We start from the raw sequence: 19,085 nt of genomic DNA on the forward strand, positions 1-19,085 counted from the left end.
GTATGAAACTTCAGCAGGAATGGTAGAGAAGCTGTAATATTTGTGTCTATACATTATTATTTACAGAATACATCAATAGAATATCAGAAAAAAAACCTGAAATTTAATCCATAAGAAGGTGAAGGACAAATTCTTCTAGCAGTTGAGATATAAAATAGCTGAGCTTCAGGAAGATACTTTTATTCTGAATCTACATTCTAGCTGTAAGATATTTGTAAAGATGCAGTTCCTATGTACGTATATGTATGCACTATGAGATAAGAAGCAGCAATCACTTGTACGCTTGTCAGTTTTGGTCACCACGGCGTAGAAAAGATGTAGAGACTCTAGAAAGAGTGCAGAGAAGATCAACAAAGATGATTAGGGGATTGGAGACTAAAACATATGAAGAACAGTTGCAGGAACTGGGTTTGTCTAGTTTAAGAGAAAGAAGGACTAGGGGAGACATGATAGCAGTGTTCCAATATCTTAGGGGTTGCCACAAAGAAGTGGAAGTCAAACTATTCTCCAGGGCACCTGAGGGTAGAACAAGAAGCAATGGGTGAAAACTCATCAAGGAGAAAAGCAACTTAGAACTGAGGAGAAATTTCCTGACAGTTAGAACAATTAATCAGAGGAACAGCTTGCCTCCAGAAGTTGTGAATGAACACTGGAAGTCTTTAAGAAGATGTTGAATAGCCATTTGTCTGAAACGGTATAGGATTACCTGCCTAGGCAGGGGGGTGGACTAGAAGACCTCCAAGGTCCCTTCCAACTCTGCTATTGTATTGTATTATTGTATTATTGTAAGCAGAGCTTGCCCATCCCCACTTCTCTGTAGATTAAGGTCATGACACTGGGATATGCTTGCTGTATGTGAACATTTTTGTGTAGCATTTAATACTTAGCTTCCAATAATATAGCAAACTATGTTGTTCCTAATTTCTAACATGGAATCAAATGTAATATTTTTGGACAGGACACACTAATTTAAGTAATCAAAGCCCTCACAAGAGTACAGCTGGGAGTTGAATTCGCTGCCAGATTTGAACATCAAATTCCAAATGCAAATTGGAATTCAAATTCCAAATGTGAATGTTTTTATAATAGTCATTCACTTCAGGATTTTCAACATAGGCAATAGTTTAGGCTACAAAAATATTAAAAGGACTGCAGGCATAGGTTTCATCTGAATCAGAAATCAACAGCTTTCTTCACCTAGAGTTTTGCAGGGAAGACCAATTATGAAATTTGAACAAATGCTTATTTTGGTGGATTATGGTGGTTTTGTATCCAGTTTTGTTATCAGAACATCAATAAACAGCAAATACAATACCTGGTATTCCCCGGAAGCCAGGTAGCCCACGTTGGCCAATATCTCCTTTGTCCCCTTTTGGCCCTCGTTGTCCTCTTTCACCAGGATACCCTACATACAAGATGAAAAAAAAAAAACAAGCAAGTCTCAGACATTCCTAGAGTTTGCTTTTTTAAAAAAAAATGCATGCATAATGGTTTACAAAGAATAATAAAAACTAGCAGACCAGCCTGGATGCCATGTAGCTCTCCTACTGTAATTGTGGAACTACTAATTGCACTAAATAAGCTTGGTTAGGAATTATAGTTGGAGGTGGGAAATAATTCCAATGTAATCTACCGAATCCCCTGCATGGAGACCCAAACTCATTGATAGCCTCACACTGCAATGAACAAGGCAAGGGCAGACATTCCATTTTGCAGCTACTGAGATTGTTGGATGAGAAGGCACAAAAACAGCCAAGGAAATGATTGAAGCCGGGAAGCCAAACCCTCATCAGTCAACAGGAGTGCTGATTTACCACCAGCCTATCAAGTACTTAGAAGGTGAGGGCTGGGCAGCACAAGCAAACCACAAGTTGGTAGTATTTATCCTGAGGTTGGTTATATATGTGTGTGTGTGTGTGTGTGTGTGTGTGTGCGCGCGCGCGCGCGCTTCTTTGTGTGGTGTGTGAATTTGCCCTTTAAAATGTTTATTCTGGTAGAGATGCAACTCTGGTGGAAATGTCCTTATCTTTGCTGAGTGAACAGATCTTCCTCCCTTTTGTATGTGTCTATGTGTTAACTTTGGGGCACCACTTTTGTGTGTTCAGGAAAGTTCAGGTACCAAGTTTGTGTGTCCAGGAAAGATGTTTAAGCTGATAATTAAATTGGAATAATTAATCAATGGAATGGCTTGCCTTCAGAAGTTGTGGGTGCTTCATTATTGAAGATTTTTAAGAAGAGACAGGGCAACCATTCATCTGAATTGCTATAGGATCTTCTGCTTGAAGAGGAGGTTGGACTAGAAGACTTCCAATGTCCCTTCCAACTCTGTTATTCTGTTAAGCCATCACAATATTGAGTTGTCTTTTTTACAACATAGTTTCTTCTGGTTTTTGGCTGCTTCCAGATCATCTTGATCAGCGGTGGGATTCACTTACCCTTCCTACTTTTGGTATTGGTATTTTATTATTTGTATGCCGCCCTTCTCCGGGAGGACTCAGGGCGGCGAACAATTCAAAGGGGAAAAAAACGGGGTTTAAACATAAAAGACAAAATACACATAATAAAAGTAGGCAACAGTCGCACAACCATACATGTCGAGAGGGGAGGGAACTCATCACCCCCAGGCCTGCCGACAAAGCTAGGTTTTGACGGCTTTTCGGAAGGCCTGGAGGGAGGTGAGGGTACGAATCCCTGCGGGGAGTTCATTCCAGAGGGCCGGAGCTGCCACAGAGAAGGCCCTCCCCCGGGTAATAGCCAGGTGGCATTGGCTGGTAGATGGCACCTGGAGGAGACCAACCCTGTGAGATCTAATGGGTCTGTGGGAGGTAATTGGCAGCAGGTGGTCTACTCATCTGTGCATGTGCACCGCCTTCTGCACATGTGCGGAATGTTGTGCATTACATCGGGGCAGGGGGGGCGGAGCCTCCCGTAGCCGCCGCTACTAGTTCACCCAAACCAGAGAGAACCGGCTGAATACCACCTCTGATCTTGATGATAAAAAGGAATTCTCAAGAAGTGCAGGAGTAAGTATTTCTGAATTTAATTTTCTTTCAACAAAGGGATTTACCAGAAGAACTGGATAAATCCTCCTTAGGACTCCCAGGTAAGAGGGATCCTGGACAGTCTCTGCTTTAAAACAGTGGCTGAACATGGTGAAAGCACTGCTCCCTTATATCTCGGCAACAGATTCTCCACAACCTTTCAGTTTTAATTCTGCTGGGGCAGAAATTTAAGCCAATTGTGAGCAGTTAATAATGGCCTGGTTCTTTGGCCAGAAGCTCTAACAACCTATATAACAAGCTTCTATTTAGCTTGCAAATCTCTTTCAGGGATTTGATTTAATTTCCCTTTACAAACATTGGTTTTGAAAGAGGGGAGAAGTGGTTCTTGAAACCTTCAGAGACTGACTAAGAACCCACAAAATAAACCCTCCTAATTCCACTTCTCCTGCAAGCACTAAACATCTCTCTCACTTCCCTCTTACTGCAGTTGAAATGCATCTAAGAGCTAGTTGCTAATGATCCAGTGCCAATATAAACTGAGGATGGTCCATAAATGCCACAATAATCTTTGAAATGTCTATTGTTTGCTAAAATAAAAACACGAAGAGGAATTGCATGCAATCAAGAGGAATTGCATATAATCAAATTAAAGCAGGGAGCAGAGAGAAAAATTTGCTTCAAGAGCAAATGTGTATAATACATGATACATGCTATTACAATTCTATAACAGCAGTTTTTTTTTAAACTCAAATTTTAATGCCATCTATTTTTTGATCAGAAAGGTAAGTTTCAATCCCTAGTGATGTGTAACTGAGTGAGCTCCCATTACTTGTCCCAGCTTCTACCAACCTAGCAGTTCAAAAGCATGTAAAAATGCAAGTAGAAAAATAGGAACCACTTGGGAAGGTGGGAAGGTAACAGCACTCTGTGCACCTTCAGCGTTTGCCCCCTAGAGTCGGGAACAACTAGCACATACATGCGAGGCAGTGGTGGGTTCCTGCCAGTTCTAACCTCTTCTATAGAAGAGGTTCCACAAATCTACAGTGCTGTTTAGAACCGGTTCCAGGTCCCTCCCCCTGCCCATCCGGACATCATCAAGATGAAGAGCGAGAGGAGGAATTTTGGGAGTTGAAGTCCACAAGTCTTAAAGCTGTCAAGTTTGAACACCCCTGGGGTTTTTTTCTAAAGGGTTAGGGGTTCAAGGTTCTTGTAACTTGACAGCTTTAAGACTTGCATGCTTCAATGCCAGAGTTCCTGAGCCAACATGACTGGAGGAGGAATTCTGGGAGTTAAAGTCCACAAGCTGTCAAGTTTGAACACCCCTGAGGGGTTTTTTTCTAAAGGGTTAGGGGTGCAAGGGTCTTGTAACTTGACAGCTTTAAGACTTGCGTCCTTCAAATCCCAGAGTTTCTGAGCCAACATTTTGGTTGCTAAGCAAGAGCGTTGTTAAGTAAGTTTCACCACATTTTACAAGTTGGCCATGCCTGCCCAGTCACATGATGGCCAAGCCACTCCCATTCGGGCACATGGCTGGCAAGCCACTCCCACCCAGTCACGTAGCCAGCAAGCCACTCCCACAAAGCAGGCCACACCTACAGAAGAGGTTCTAAAAAATTTTGAAACCCACCACTGATGCCAGGGGAATCTTTACCTGCACCTTTATTATTTTGCTCAGCTTTTTAATCAGACCAGACTCTCTGTCCATTGAACCCTATGAAGTCTACCTGGAATAACAGAAGGTCCCGGGATCTTTAGCAAAAAGGAATCTTTCCAGTCATCTTATTATCCTCTTGTTGGATAATGTTATTCTTATTATCCTCTTTTAGCAGACAATGCTTAGGGAGGTTTTTTTTTTCCTTTTAGGGTGTCCTGGAGGCAATCACAAGGACTGAGACAGGTTGGGCTTTCTGGGTTGATGGATTCAGAGATCCGACATCGCAGGGTTCATTCCAAAATGCCTCCCTCCCTTCGGAGGCTTTATTCTTTTTATACAGTTTTTACAAGCAAAGCATATAGCAACCGGATTGTAACAGGCACATTCTCCTTGTCAATCTCTAAGAACATCCCACCCAGGGTAGAATCTCACATCACTCAATAGATCCTGGTAGTGCCTGGTGAAGCTCATAGATAGTTGAGGTAATTGGTTACTAAGGTGCATGGCAGTTTGCTGCTCGTGCCTGTACGTAACCTTTGTGTAACCTCTACACTGGGTCTCTGCTATAGTTGCTCAGTAACAGCATAGGATTCACACAAGCACTTTGAATAATAACACACTACCTTGCAGTCCAGGCAAACCAGGTCTGCCAGGTTCGCCTTCCATTCCTTCATTGCCTTGATCCCCTTTTTGTCCTGGTGGCCCTAGAATGTGAAAAAAGCATTGGGGTATGTTATAACTGTCAAAGTTTAGCAAAGAAACCATCAACTGTATTTGGGATTCTCAGGAGCAATTAGACTCATGAATGAACCTCAACTGAAGGTCCTACCAGCTGAGTATCAGAGCCTCTTATCATATGCATTATCTTAATGGTTCGGCCATCTGGAGCAACTGCTTAGTTTCCTGTCCAATGTTAATCCATTTCTCCAATATTCTATCAAGCTTTAGCCCCAAAGCTCTCTTCTCATTTAATAACTAAGCTCCTGCTCTTTCTTTTTATAACTTGACCTCTCCCTGATGATTTGGTCTACATTCCCATCCCTAGCCCCTGTGATCCTTTTTTAGACCTCTTGAATTTTAGCCTGTGGAATAAATAAATATACACTGAAGAGGATGTCATATTTTAGGAGGCTAAAACAACACTTGGATTAAGGCAGAGTGGGGGACGATGGCCCCTTTATGACTTGTGGACATCAACTCTCAGAATTCCTGAGCCAGCATGGAATTGAAGTCCACAAGTCATAAAAGGGCCATCGTTCCCCACCCCTGGTTTAAGGGGGTCAGAATCATATATTTAGAATTATATATTTAGCAGCCTGGGGCAGGGGAGGGTTAAGGTGCAGGTTTTAGTCATTCCGGGAAACAAGAAGAGAGTAAGAAAATCCAAGAACAGCCGATCAAATCTGTCAAGTGATCTCTGTAGTCCAGTGGTTCCCAAACTTGGCAACTTTAAGACTTGTGGACTTCAACTCCCAGAGTTCTCCAGCCAGAAGAGCTAGCTGGAGAATTCTGGGAGTTGAAGTCCACAAGTCTTAAAGTTGCCAAGTTTGGGAACCACTGCGTGTAGTCCAATAGGACCATGAAGCATGCAGTACTAGTCACCTGACTGACAAGGGCCAATCATTTTACTCCATGACTTTTTATAGCATTTGTTTTCTGCCACCATTTAAGTGGTCAAAGTAATAAAAACATGAAAAGAAAAACCAATATAAAACCATAACATCATTAATCTATAGAACATAATCAGTGTAAAATATTGACACCAGCCTTCTGAGACCATACAGTATATAGCACTATCACTCTTGTCACCAGTGGCAAAGGAGAGGGATTTTACATCCTCCTTAATTCCAAAGAGTTATGACAGCCATGGAAAAGTCTTATCTCTGTGTTCCTGCTTCCATAAGGTGACCAGACGTCCTGCTTTTGGCGGGACACCCCCGCTTTTTAATGCATTTTCCCGCATCCCGCACGCTTTTTTAAAAAGCACGCTTTTTTTGGCGCTCGCAGCTCCCGCCCATCAGCTGCTAGCTTGCTGGGCTGGCTCATCGTTCTGTTCTATCTGCTACCTACAAATTTAAGCCAGCCCAGCCTGCCGCTCACTGATTTAATTGGCCAGGACTCCAGCCAATCAGTGAGCTGGCTGGGATGGAAAATTTTCCATCCCAACCAGCTCACTGATTGGCTGGACTCCTTAGCCTGAGGACGCCTGCGCGAGTCTCCATTTTCCTTTCGTCTTTTGGGGTTGCAGCTGCGCTTGTTGGTGAGTAATCTAATCTAATCAGAGAATTTTCCGCTCGCCGCGGCAGGAGGAGAGGGTGGGGGCGCTGGCAGCCGCCCGCAGAGAACGTCCTCTCGCTTCCGGGGCTCCCGCCGCCCGACAGAAGCCCCTGAAGTGCGTGGAAGTTCTCTGCGGGCGGCAGCCGCTGCGCCCACCTCTCCTCCTGCCTCTTCATCAATGGGATCGCCGCCTCCGAGAGCGTCTCTTTGGTTCCCTTCCCCTCCTCCTCCTCCTCCTGCTCCTCCTCCTCCTCCTTTCTGGAGCCCCTTCCTCAAAGATTTGGTACCAAAGCAATGGCGGTGAGGTCGTGAGGAAGTTGTGTCTTTTGGATTTTGCTGCACTGTTGTCTTTTCAATGGTTCTCAGACTGGTTGAACCTTTAGCAGCTTCTTTACTGTTAAGGTTACAATTGGATGTGTTGGACGAATCTTAAAAGATGAAACTTTTATTAAAACGTTTGACTTAACTAAAAACGTCTTCCTTTTTCTTCTTCTTCTTAAATATGATTTATTTATTTATTTTTACTTCAGAAGTTTGATGACAGTTGTACAAACTAATCCAACCTAAATGTAGAGCAGGAGAAGAAGGGGGGGTTTAAAAAGAGCAGAGGAAAAAGAAAAGAAAGCATGAAGAAAACATAAAGAAAGGGATGGGAGGGAGGGAAGGAAGGAAGGCACTTTATGTTGAAACAGAAAATATTATATAAGGAAGAAAATGGAAATAACTTAGGAAGGAAGGAAGGAAGGAAGGAAGGAAGGAAGGAAGGAAGGAAGGAAGGAAGGAAGGAAGGAAGGAATTGCACTTAATATTGAAGGAAAAGAGAATGAAGGAAAAAGTATTGGAAGGATTGAAAGAAGGAAGGAGGAACAAAGAATTACACTTAATATTGAAATGGAAAAGAAAATATAATGAATGAAAGAAGAAGTATAGGAAGGAAGGGAAGGAAGGAGGGAAGGAAGGAAGAAACAAAGACTGTTGAAACAGAAAAGATAATATAAGGAAGAAAATGGAAAGACGTATAGGAAGGAAGGAAGAAAAAAAGGAAGACAATGTTGAAATGGAAAAGAATATAAGGAAGAAAATGGAAAAAAATTATAGGAAGAAAGGAAGAAATGTACTTAATATTGAAACAGACAAGGGAATGAAGGAAAAAATATTGGAAGGATTGAAAGAACAAGGTTTTCCTTGTATGGGATTGATAGTGTCATTCTTAAATTTATTCCCCAAAATTTTTCCCATTTGTCTAGTTCAATGTTATAGCCAAAGTTCTGTGCCCATTTTATCATTGGTTCTTTTACAGTTTCCAATTTCCTCTTCCATTTGATACTTCAAGAGGAATTTGTATATTTTCCCTATCATCTTTCTGTCCAGACTTTGAATAATATTATTCAATTCGTGTGGTTCTGTTTCAATACCATATATTTTAGTGTCTTTATTGTATTTAGTTTTAATTTGGAGGTAGGTTAGCCAATCACCTTTCATATTCTGATCTGCCAATTCTTCAATTGTTTTTAAATTTCCCTGTCTGTCAATTAGATCTCTGTATCTTAGAATTTTGTTCCAATCTGTAAAATTTGGGTGTGTCGTTCTTTCTGTTGGTGATAGTCAATTTGGGGTTTTCACATAGTGGATTTTTTTTATTTTGAGCCATTGTTGCAGTAAAGTTCTAATTAAATGATTTTGAAAGTATTTGTGCGTTTTATGTTTGTCATTCATTCCATAAGAAATTATGCCAGCCTGCCTGCAGGTCATGGCCTTCTAAGATCAGAATTCTTTTATTCTTTAACTCAATCCAATCCTTCATCATTGCCATTGTTACTGCAGTTGCGTATATATAGGCTCCCTGTGTGCTTCCATCCATTGCTACGAAGATCTGCTGACTCTGCCTGCCTGCTGTTAAGTGAGCTGGGTTTTTTCTTTTATTTTTTTAATGTATTTTAAAATAATATGTTATTTATTGTGCATATGATTTTTTAAAATAGTGGTATTCTGTGTTGATTCTTTTTTTAAATTGTCTTAGACTATTTAAAAAAAGATTCTATCCAAAATAAATTGAAACAAGCCATTTTTAAAATTTCTATGCACAATGCTTTGAAATGGACTCAGGAGTCATGATTGACACTGAGTGAATTTGCACTTTTAATAATCAGGAAGATACAATGGCATTGAAAAAAGTGACTGATGACCATTTTTCACACTTAGCGACCGTTGCGACCATTTTTCACACTTAGCGACCGTTGCAGCATCCTCATGGTCACGTGATCAAAATTTTGTTTGGCAACAGATTCGTATTTATGCTGGTTTCAGTGTCCTGGGGTGACCTTTTGACAAAAAAATTTTTTTTTAATAAAGCCCCCCCCCCCCCCCGGTCAAGGGCGTCCCTCTTTTCCAATCTGAAAATCTGGTCACCTTATGCTTCCACACCATCTGGGAAGGTGAAATCAGAAGCACATTCTCCCAATCAGAGTGCACAAAATGGGAAAATTCCACTCAGAGCAATAGCAATAACACAGAGTTTGATTTACAGAATCAGCCTATGGCCCCCAACAATCTGGGTCCTCATTTTACCCACCTCAGAAGGATGGAAGGCTGAGTCAACCTTGAGCCTGGTGAGATTTGAACTGCCAAATTGCAGTCAACCAAGAGTCAGCAGAAGTGGCCTGCAATACTGCATTCTGACCACTGCACCACTGAGGCTCGAGCAGATTGCTACAAGAACTGTAAATCTGAACCCTAAAGGGCTGTAAAGGACCAGACCCTTTACTGCTAAGCAATGAGGTCCTTGAGTGAATTGCATCCATTTTATGACCTTTTTTTCTGTGTTAAGCAAGTCCATCTTAGACCATTGATTTTGCTTATTGGAAGCTGGGTGAGAAGGTTGCAAGTGGCAATCATGTGACCCTGGGACACTACAACTGTCATAAATATATGCCAGTTGCCAAGCATTCAAACTTTGATCATGTGACCTCAGGGATGCTACGACAGCCATAAATGCAAGGATCAGTCATAAGTCACTTTTTTCAGACCTGTCATACTTTCAATCAGTCATTAAAAGAATGGTTGTAAGTTGAGAAGTACCTATATAGGTAATGTCTAACACATTGATAGGTACCTAGAAACTTACTGGAAACCAATGCAGCTCTCAAAGAATAGGTGTCATTCTGTCAAATTGTCTGACCCACTATTTAATTGTAGTTTCTAAATCATATTCATAGGCAACTCCAAGTACAGTGCTTTACCATAATCCTGTAAAACAGGGGTGTCAAACTGAAGGTCTGTGGGTCAGATCCGGCCTGCAGGGTCTTTAGATCTGGCCCTGGAAACAGCAAAGGACCAGCCCACAGTGTCTTTGCCAGCAGAAACAGCTCAGGAGGGCTGCGTGTGCCCCTCCCCAAGCTCTGCAACCCTCTGCCAGCAAAAGTGGAGCTCAGGAGGGTCAAGCTCCATTTTCACTGGCAAAGCTCTTGGGCCACCACAGGTGCCCCTGACACAAGTGATGTTGAGATGCCACGCCCACCCTGGCCATGCCCCATGCCCCCGAGGTCAAACTCAACCCTGATGTAGCCCTTAATGAAATTGAGTTTGACACCCCTGCTGTAAACCATCTGCAAGGTGAGAAGAAGTGAGCGACTATTGTGAGACATTATACATTTAGTGCATTTAAAATGATAGCCAGCTCTCTGCACCTCTACTGAATTCATCTTTCTGAAACCTACTCCTCTTTGAAATAGGAAGCTAGCAAATGGGGAAATTTTATGATGGAATTGTTTTCCACTAAAAATAGAGTCACAATGTAGGAGTGTTCCAAGGTCCAGAACAATCATTAGATAGCAATAACCAATAATACTTAGACATATATATCGCTCCATTGTGCTTTAAAGCCCTCTTTGAGTGGTTTACAGAGTCAGAATATTGCCCACAACAATCTGGCTCCTCATTTTACCGACCTTGGAAGGATAGAAGGCTGTATTAACCTTGAGCTGGTCAAGATTGGTAACTCCTGGCTGTGGGCAGAGTTAGCTTGCAATATTGCATTCTAGCCACCTCGTCTTAACATCTAGATTGATCTATGGTAGCTTCATCCATTCTTTTTACAACACTGTTCATCATGCACCATAGTTTGGGGTTCTTTCCATATCAAAATAATGAAAAAACCCATGCCATTACTGTTTGGTAATTGCCTTACCAGCCAAAGGCTGCTAAAAAGGAAATTATAGCCACATAGAGCGCTAGGACTCCAGTTGGCCACTCTTGCTATAAACCAATTTATACACAGCCATCTGTTAAATGCTTGGGTTAAAAAAAAACCCAAAAGCACAGGATGTGCAATTTGGATTAGAGTTTTGGTGTGAGGGAAAAGGATTAACAGTTTTTGTCTTGTGCTATTTACATTATATAAATTCAATTTCCCAACTTGCTGCTTGTTTGATTGATTGAGTGATTGATTGATTGATTGATTGATTGATTGACAGAGACAGTCAGAGAGGAAAATTTAAGGTTCTACCTTTGTGTTTTGAGAGACAGAAACTTTCTTGGGAAACATAAAAACTGTCAATTTCAATGAGATGGCTGAAAAGGTAACTTGCTCAAAAGCAAACAAAGCAAGAAAATAAACAGGACTCAACAGCTGTTTACTACCCATATGTGTGGTATCTTTAAAGTATCCATTATCTCCTGTATACATTCAGTTAAAAAATATGAATGGGAATTGGTAAAATAGAATGGTTTTTCACAATGTAGTATCCACCAGGAATCATAGACAACAGCGAAGTTGGTTAGGGATTCTAAATATTTAAGCTAACATACATACTAAGAGAGTGAAAAATATATGGGAAGCTGCACAGGTGATTTTAAGAATGCTTGAAAATTTTAATTCTTTATAACTAATGATTAAGTTACTTGTTCCTTAGCTCCTGTACTAATGTGAAATTTGGAATGTAATTTTTCTTCCAATTCTGTGCTTTTCTAGGTGCAGTTCTCACCTTCAAAATTTTACCAAAAGGGTTTTTAAAGCCATATTTAAAGAAAAAATAATCCATATGTGAATGATTTGGGTGAAATACATTTATAAAAACAAGCTGTGACAGAAAAGCCATTTTGATGTATATTTGTGTATTTTTGTGCATTTAAAAATATTGCATAGTAGTCTGGATATTAAATTAAACGGATTTATGGGTAACATGTGTGAAATTGACACCATCTGGAAATAGCCCTACAAATATGAGAGAGACAGAATGAATGATCGTGTGTGAAGCTGACGGAATGATCTATCCATCCCTAAGAAATTAATGCCAATTCAAACCCCAAAGTCAATTCCTTGGTCAAAATCATATTATGCAACATTGGCTGCTGGGAAGAAAGTGAGGGGAAAATGTATTACAGATTCATAACAAACCAAGCTTTTGATTGCTTTAACTGTTCAATCAAATTGCTGGTATTTCAAGCATAGCTTAATTTAGAATTTGATCAGCATCTGAATCCATGGACCACAACAACAATACTAGAACTATTTTGTCAAATATCCATAATTACATTTTGTTCTAGAAGAAAAGGCCAAACACATGTGGTGTCACCACTAGGTGGCAAAGTCACCGTGAGCATGAAGCTAGTTGAAAAGGAAGCATTTCTCTCTTTAATGTTTCATGTAGACTGGAGCAGAATTTCTGTGTTCAGATCATATAGGCAATATGGAGCGGGGGGGAATCTCTTTGTCACATAATAATGTCACAACCAGAAATGAGTGAGAACAATACATTTAATCTGAATATATTTTCTTGAAGGCACCACATAGCTACTTGTTAGCTACCCAATGATGTCACAAATCCAAATAAGAATTAAAAGCAATGCTTTTTGTCCTCACACATTCAGTGTTCCTATTTCCCTTGTCCCAGATTTTAGGAAATTTTGCTTCCATAGTTACAAGATATTTATTGATTAATTTATATAATGTATAGGTAGCCCAACTACCAATAACACTAGAAGCCTTAAAATTAAAGGCATAAAAAGAATCACAAATAGTCCCAGAAACAATATACAACCAAAGAAAATGCAAATAACAGGGGTTATATTTTAATTTCCCTCCCCAAACAGGGGAGAATGGCTAGAATGTAATCAGGGGAAAGCCATATGGATCTCGGGGGGGGGGGGGAGGGATATGATTCCAGATTAAGTTAATTAATAGTGCATGTATCACGCAGGGAATGAGACTTCATTAGCTCTGGTAGGACAATATATTTAAACCTCTATAATACGGTCCATGATTAACTTGGAATGGTCAAAATGTATTTTATTATAAAAATGTATAATATTGCTGGAGCAATAGCAATTGTAATAGCGCTTAGACTTATATACTTCTCCCTAGTGCTTTAAAGCACTCTCTGAGCAGTTTACAGAGTCAGGATATTACCCCCAACAATCTGGGTCCTCATTTTACTAACCTCGGAATGATAGAAAGCTGAGTCAACCTTGAGCCAGTCAGAATCGAAATCCTGGCAATCGGCAGAGTTACCCTGCAATACTGCATTCTAATCAGTACATCACCATGGCTCATGTATAATGTACAAAGATTAGCTCAATGCATTGCATGTAGCTTTACTGCTATGTTCTAAGTTACATATGTATATAGTTACCATGTTTCCCCAAAATAAGGCAGGGTCTTATTTTCTTTTGACCCCTGAAATAAGCACTTGGGCTTATTTTGGGGGAGGTCTTATTATTTTTGAGGTGCAGGAGGCGGCGAGCGTGGTTGCTGCTGTGTTGCAATATTTTGGGGGAGGGTTTATTTTGGGGGGAGGGATCATGCTAATGCATGTGCTCAAAATCCCGATTGGGCTTATTATCCTGGGAGGTGTTATTTTTGGGGAAACAGGGTAATAAGTTCTCACAGGAGTCAAATGAGCTGACAGAAGGCCACAATAGGGTTAAAAGACATCCAACACATAAACACCACCATTGTATCATGATAGCACCAATCAAAGGGAGCAGGCTAAACTGCCACATTTCCAAAGGCATTCCTAAAAAGCAAAGTTGTCATGGCCCTTCAGAAGCCCATTCAACTCGAAGAGGAAAAATAATGAGGAATATCTGTTCCAAAGGAGGGAGCCATCACTGAGAAGACTAACCCTCATGATCCCTATAGATGACATCTCTTCAAATAAGAGTTCCTCAGGAAGCCCATTCTTCCTGATCTCACCGGGCAGGCAGATTCAATCCAGAGAAGATGGTCTCATAGGTATTTAGTCATGAAGTGCCTTCAATTTGATAACACTGAATTAGACCTGAACCCAAGAGGCAATTACATTTGCTGCACTCCTTACCTCGTATCACTGAGATATCCCTCAAAGCAATGGAATGCTCCCAATCCTTGAGCCTCAGATCCTCAGTCACATTGTTCAGAATGGCCAGCTCATGCTTGAGCTGCTGTTCCATGGCGATGTGGACAAAGCGCATCTGCCGAGCATCTTCTGAGGCATTGCTGATAAGGACTTGCAGGTCCTGGATACGGGTGTGGTGGATTCCCACGTCATAAGACAGAGTCCGGTTCATGCTACCCACATGCCCACCTACCTCTGTCAGTTGGTCATTCAAGCTCTCCACTTGAGATGCCAGTTTAGAGAGTAAGTCCTCGTGGTGCCTCAGAAGCAAACTGCTACTATTTCCCTCTACAGCAAGCTTGTAGATTTCCATTTGTGCCAGGTCATTTTGCTGGCTCAGGCTATCCCGTAGGCCAGAAAGGACTTGATCTGCCTGAGTTGCCTGGGTTTGCAGGCTCCTGAGTGCCCCTTCCAACTTCTGAAGTGAGCGGCTCAATATTAGCAAAGAGTCAGAATGATTCTGGAGCATGTCCTGCAGGCTCCAAATTTGGTCCAGGAAGTCTCCTTTGAAGGGTAACTGCTTCCCTGTTTTCAACTGAAGATTCTGAAAACTTTCATTTAACTGGTTCACATTTCCCATTAGCATTTTCAGGTCTTCAGGAGATCTCTGAGGTCTAGAAACTAGAAAAGAGATAGCAGAAATTAGAGATAAGAACAAAGCTAAACATTTTAGAAATGACAGAAACAATTTGAAGTGTATTTTCACAATCATCAGATTCATTTCCAGGACTTTTTAATAAAAATGGAAGAAGGTTCCTTCAAACTACCTTGATTTCTAAAATCACTTATTTAAGAGATTTCATGGTTCATACTTCACATACAATCAGTGATAGTTCTCTTTGGAGCACTTTCTTAGCTTTTGTAGTCTGAAGGACACAATCCAAGATCTGGGTAGCATGGACATTTGTAGTATGATAAAGCTAAGGTTAATGTAGATTTTAATAATTATTATGCTAGAAATGCTGTGGGTATACTGTAATATACTTAGATTTAAATAGGACATTCAATGAAGTAGACCACAACCGAATTCTTGATAAGCTAGAAAAATATGGGATAGACATAATCACCATCAGGTGGATTTGTCACTGGCTGACAGATCGTATTCAACAAGTATTCCTTAAGGGTACTATATATATGTACTATATGTAGCAGTGGAGTACTACCAGTTTCCATCTTAGGCCAACTATCTTAATAAATGACTTAGATAAAGGAATAGAAGGGGAAATTTGCAGCTGGAATAGACAACACCCCAGAAGACAAGCTCGGGATCCAGATGGATATTAGACTTGAACAATAGGCTCTATCCAACAAAATGATATTTAATGTGGAGAAAAGCAAGATTTTAAAGTTAGAGAAGGAAAACCAAAGATACAAATACAGATTAAGCAAAAACAGTAACTGAGAGGGACCTTGGATACCGTTGCAACTGGTACACTGCTATGGGGCCATGCGTCCACCTCGGGCATGCATCTGCGCAGGCATGTGCACCCACCACCCTACAATGCTCCAACTGCTCAGCGGAAGTCACGCAGGCGCCGTATGCTGCGCATGCATGCACAAATAGTCCAGTTGGCTTAAAAACAGGTAAGGAACATGGGTGGGCGGGCAGGTGGGCCCACCAAAACACTGTTCCGGTACAGTGGTCGTTGCTCCCAGCTGCCACCAGTACGCCCGTATCAGGGCATACTGGCCGAAACCCACCACTGGTCCTAGTAGATGATCACTTAAACATGAGCCAGCAGTATGCGGCAGCAGCCAAAAAAGCTAATACAATCCTTTCTTGCATAAGCAGAGGCATAGAATCAAAATCACATGAAGTATTAGTACTGTTTTATTAAACTTTAGCAAGAAGGACTAGGGGTGACATGATAGCAGTATTTCGTTATTTGAGGGGCTGCCACAAAGCACCAGAAAACAAGACAATAAGCAATGGATTGAAACTAATCAAGGAGAGAAGCAACCTGGAATTAAGGAGAAACATTCTAACAGTGAGGTCAATTAACCAGTGGAACAGCTTGCCATCAGAAGTTGTGGTTGCTTCATCACTGGAGGTTTTTAAGGATAGACTGGACAGTTACTTGTCTGAAATAGTATATGGCAGTGATGGCGAACCTTTTTGGCTCGCATGCAATAAGTGGGGGGAGTGCAAGGGGGGGTTGTGTGTGGTTGTGCTGCACCATAATGCAATGTGCAATCCTCCCAGTGCGTATGCGTGCACTACAGGCGCTCCCCCCCATTTTTGTATGCTTTTTTTTGCTCTCCCCAGGCTCCAGAGTCTTTATAGGAGCCTGGGAGGATGAAAACAGCCCCCCCAGACACCCTCCAGAGGCTTCAGGGACCTTCAGGAGGCTTCTCTGAAGCCTCCAGAGCAGTCAAAATGACCTCCGAGCAAAGCGGAAGTCACTTCCAGTTTGCTCGGAGGGTCGTTTTAAGAGCTCCGAAGACTTCAGGGACCTTCAGGAGGCTTCCCTGAAGCCTCCGGAGCAGTCAAAATGACCCTCCAAGCAAATCGGAAGTCATGAAGCCTCCGGAGGGCCTCCAGGGGGGTGGGGGAGGTTCTTTTTGCCCTCCCCAGGCTTCTATAAAGCCTCTGGAGCCAGGGGAGGGCAAAAATGGCTTTAAAAAAGGATGAACACATGCGCTCTGGCCAGCTGACAGGGCAGAGCCTCGCGTGCCCTGACAAATGGCTCCGTGTGCCACCTGTGGCACACGTGCCATAGGTTCGCCATCACTGGTATAGTGTCTCCTGCTTGAGCAGGGGGTTGGACTAGAAGACCAGCTGAACTCTGAATGATTGATATGTCATATTGAGAATATGGAATAGATGTAAAGCCAGGCTGAGTCTGAAAATGCCTCTGTGGCTCTCAGTATGTAGCATTTTATAAGCCAAAAAATGATAAGTAAACAAAAATGCTTAACTTACTATAAAATTTCACTTACACTGGATCTTGTAGTTACAGTGACTAATATCTTAGTAAGGAGAAGAAATTTCTATCCCTGGTACAAATCTGTGCTATCTCATTATCTGGGAATTTAAAGACATTTTGTTTTTGCTGTTTACATAGTAAAGGAGTGTTAATATCTTCTAAGATGTGAGAATGCAGAGACTCTCACTTTTCTTTTGATGATTCATACTTTCATATAAAGACCGGGTCAGAGTCTTTTAACTTCTTGTTGCAAGAAGTCTTTGATTAACACAGCTGTTAAATAGCTGTAGCAGCAGGAATCTTTTCTGAAACTTGTAAACATTCGAGTTTGTACTGTATCACAGACTGAAAAAATGAGCTTTTCTTCTCTCTTTAATTGGAAAAAGCTGTGTTATTTTTCATTGATGTGACATGCTGTATTAAGGGCTCCTTTTTATAATAAATATGTCTGTTATCTTTTTTAAAATATTGTTTTTGACAAATGATTTTTTTTCCCAGATATCTTGCACGTTTAACTATAATAAATATCACAGTACATTGTTCCTAAGGGGTTTTTTGGGTGGGAAATTGATAACATATCCCTGTTCCTAATAACACGTACAATAATCACAATATTTAATGGGGGTGTTTTTGTCTTCCTGAAGAAGAGCAATATGAAGTCTGAAGTGTGCCGGGCCATAAAAATAAAGATTGATCACTAAAACAGATTGATTTTTCCCCCTTGAGCACTGTGTTCTCCTCCATATTCCTCTTTTACCCCATCCCATCTGTAAAGCTTTGGATGAAACATAAAAAGACTATAATATTTTCTTGAGCCAAAGTATGCAATTATTTAATACATAGCTTAAATTCACACAACACATTAGATCAGTGATGGCTAACCCTTTTTGGCTAACTCCCCACATGTGTGCACATGCACACACGACCAGCGCCCTCCCCCCTGCTTTTGGCATGGTTTTTTTGTCCTCCCCAGGCTCCAGAGGCTTTATAGGAGCTTGGGGAGGGCAAAAAGAGCCCCCCAAACATCCCGGAGGCCCTCCAGAGGCTTCAGGAGCTTCTCTGAAGCCTCCGAAGGGTGAAAAATGGCCCTACGGATAAACCAGATGTTACTTCTGGTTTGCTCATAGGACCGGTTTTCGCCCTCCGGAGCCTTCAGGAAAATGGCCCTACAGCCAAACCAGAAGTCTGTTCCTGAACTTCTGGTTTGCCCGTAGGGGCGGTTTTTCGTGCTCCAGAGGGCAAAAAATGGCCTCAAAAGAAGGCCGAAGTCAGCTGGCCAGTGCACCCATGCGCGCTGGAACTGACAGGGCAACACCTTGTGTGCCCTAACAAATGGCAGGTGGCACACATGCCATTGGTTCATCATCACGGAATTAGATCCTAGAGTAGGGCTAACAAATCACAATTACTTATTCACAGGGTATATTCATTTTCAAAGAAACTACATTATGGCTTAATATGATGACTCAATTCACAAGATTTCAAGAAAATGGCTAGGTCCCATAAGATGCAAAACTACAACCTACCAAACCCCATTTCAGCATGGAATGGTGATAGGTAATAATGGAATTAATTGAGCCATGGTGGCCTAGTGGTTAGAGTGCAGTACTACAGGCTACTTCTGCTGACTGCCGGCTGCCTGCAATTTGGCAGTTCAAATCTCACCAGGCTCAAGGTTGACTCAGCCTTCCATCCTTCTGAGGTGGGTAAAATGAGGACCCAAATTGTTGGGGGCAATATCCTGACTCTATAAACTGTTCAGAGAGAGCTGTAAAGCATTAGCACCCCTACCCAATTTCTGGAACGTAATCTTAGTGATCTATGCAATTAAATTAAATTAAATCAAATGCCA

General features: G+C 41.5%; 1 protein-coding gene across 1 annotated transcript in view; it reads right to left on the minus strand.

Annotated features, from left to right (window-relative positions):
- Positions 1-19,085, minus strand: part of SCARA5 (scavenger receptor class A member 5) — a 121,130-nt gene that overhangs the window by 34,843 nt on the left and 67,202 nt on the right. The window contains exons 4-6 of the mRNA XM_032216433.1: positions 14,250-14,927; positions 5,280-5,360; positions 1,316-1,405 (exon numbers count right to left, since the gene is read on the minus strand). Coding sequence (XP_032072324.1) covers positions 1,316-1,405; positions 5,280-5,360; positions 14,250-14,927 — 849 coding nt within the window. The remainder of the gene's footprint in view (positions 1-1,315; positions 1,406-5,279; positions 5,361-14,249; positions 14,928-19,085) is intronic.

This window comes from Thamnophis elegans, chromosome 4 (assembly GCF_009769535.1).
Source record: "Thamnophis elegans isolate rThaEle1 chromosome 4, rThaEle1.pri, whole genome shotgun sequence".
In the NCBI taxonomy this organism is placed as follows: Eukaryota; Metazoa; Chordata; class Lepidosauria; order Squamata; family Colubridae; genus Thamnophis; species Thamnophis elegans.